General features: G+C 45.3%; 1 protein-coding gene across 1 annotated transcript in view; it reads left to right on the top strand.

The window, feature by feature from the left end:
• The window catches only part of LPO (lactoperoxidase), a 16,221-nt gene that overhangs the window by 9,779 nt on the left and 4,791 nt on the right, over window positions 1-1,651 (top strand). Inside the window, exon 9 of the mRNA XM_006756205.2 lies at window positions 547-707. Coding sequence (XP_006756268.1) covers window positions 547-707 — 161 coding nt within the window. The remainder of the gene's footprint in view (window positions 1-546; window positions 708-1,651) is intronic.

Below are 1,651 nucleotides of genomic sequence, written 5' to 3'. Positions count from 1 at the left end.
CCTGACTTTTTACAGTTGTGTATGTAGCATCTGCAACAGAAGTTGCATAAGAGCAAATGCATAATAAACCTAAATCTACCTCGGTGTTTGCAGACATTTAACATTTTAATTAAAATAACAGACTTCAATTGAAAGTATAATTAAATTAATAATTTAATTTTCCCTCTCTCCCTCTTGGTAGCCCCCATCCCCCATTCTTCTTCCTCTACCACACAGAGGAGTTGAGCCTCCTCTCAGGCTCCTGCCCTCAAACCTGCATTCCTAAAACCTTCAAAGTTGCTTCACACAGTAAAAGACCCCCCTCCACCCCCCGCTTTTAGCCACACCTAAAGAATGTGTGTGTGTGTGTGTGTGTGTGTGTGTAGCCCAGATTCAACCCTATGGATCCCCACCCTGCCCTCTCTCCACCCGACTTCCCTTAAGTTAACTGCAAGCAGGGGCTTAGGAGAGGGTCCCCGGGGGCACCACCATTTATGTTTTTGTGCAGGTCACTGGGTTCTGGGGCTGCTCAGGGGGAACCCACCTTCCTGCCTTCTGGGCTTTCAGGGGATTCCCGAGCCTCGGAGCATATCCTGCTGGCCGCGTCCCACACCCTCTTTCTCCGAGAGCACAACCGGCTGGCCCGGGAGCTGAAGAGGCTCAATCCTCAGTGGGATGGAGAGAAGCTCTACCAGGAAGCCCGGAAAATCCTGGGGGCCTTCATGCAGGTACAGAGTCCCAGCACCTTCCTCACAGGCCCTCCTGGCGCTTCCCTCTGCTCACTGCCACACTCAGGCTACCTCCTCTGCTTGTCACACCTCCATTTCCCCATCTTCTCCTCCGCTGCTTCTTGCCAATTGTCTCGGTCTTCGAAGTCCTCCCTTTTGTTTCTTCAACTTCTCTTCCCCCAAATGAATCTCCGGATCTAGAGTATTCAACAGTCATTCATATGTTGGTCACTCAGCATGCCTCCGGGCTGGTGCCTACAGGGGACTGTAGGTTCCATTGCTCCTGGAATTGGTACATAGCAGTTATTTCGGTTCTTTATTTAGATTATCTTTTTTTTTCAATACTCTGCACCTAAGCCACTTGTCATAGGCATAGTCAATTGTTCTTGTTGACTGGCTGATTGACTAACTAGCAAAGACTCAGAAAGCTTGATATGTTGCTATTAATCATGTATTTTCAAAATAAAAATTTTGAAATAATTGTTGATTCTCAAGAAGTTGTAAAAAAAAAAAGTACATGCATCCAGCCTCCTCCAATGCCAAGATTATGTATAACTATGGTACGATATCAAAAGCAAGGAGTTAACATGATACAAATCATAGCATTTATTCAGACCTTACCAGTTATAAATACAGCATGCATGTATGTATGTGTGGGTGTGTGTAGCTCCATGCAATTTTATCACATATGTTGGTTCATGTAACCACCACCACAATAAAGATGCTTAACTCGACCATCACCACAAAACTCCCTTATGATACCCTTAATAGTCACATCCACCCTCCCCTTGCCATACCCCCAACCCTTGGCAACCACTAATCTGTTCTCCATCTCTACGGTTATGTTATTTCATGAATGTTACATGAATGAAATCATGCAGTATGAATCCTTTTGAGACTGGCTTTTTACATGTAGTATAATTTCCTTGAGGTTCCTCCTGCTG

Source organism: Myotis davidii, unplaced genomic scaffold (genome assembly GCF_000327345.1).
Source record: "Myotis davidii unplaced genomic scaffold, ASM32734v1 scaffold993, whole genome shotgun sequence".
Lineage (NCBI taxonomy): Eukaryota > Metazoa > Chordata > Mammalia > Chiroptera > Vespertilionidae > Myotis > Myotis davidii.
This window is presented reverse-complemented; position numbering and strand designations above follow the sequence as displayed.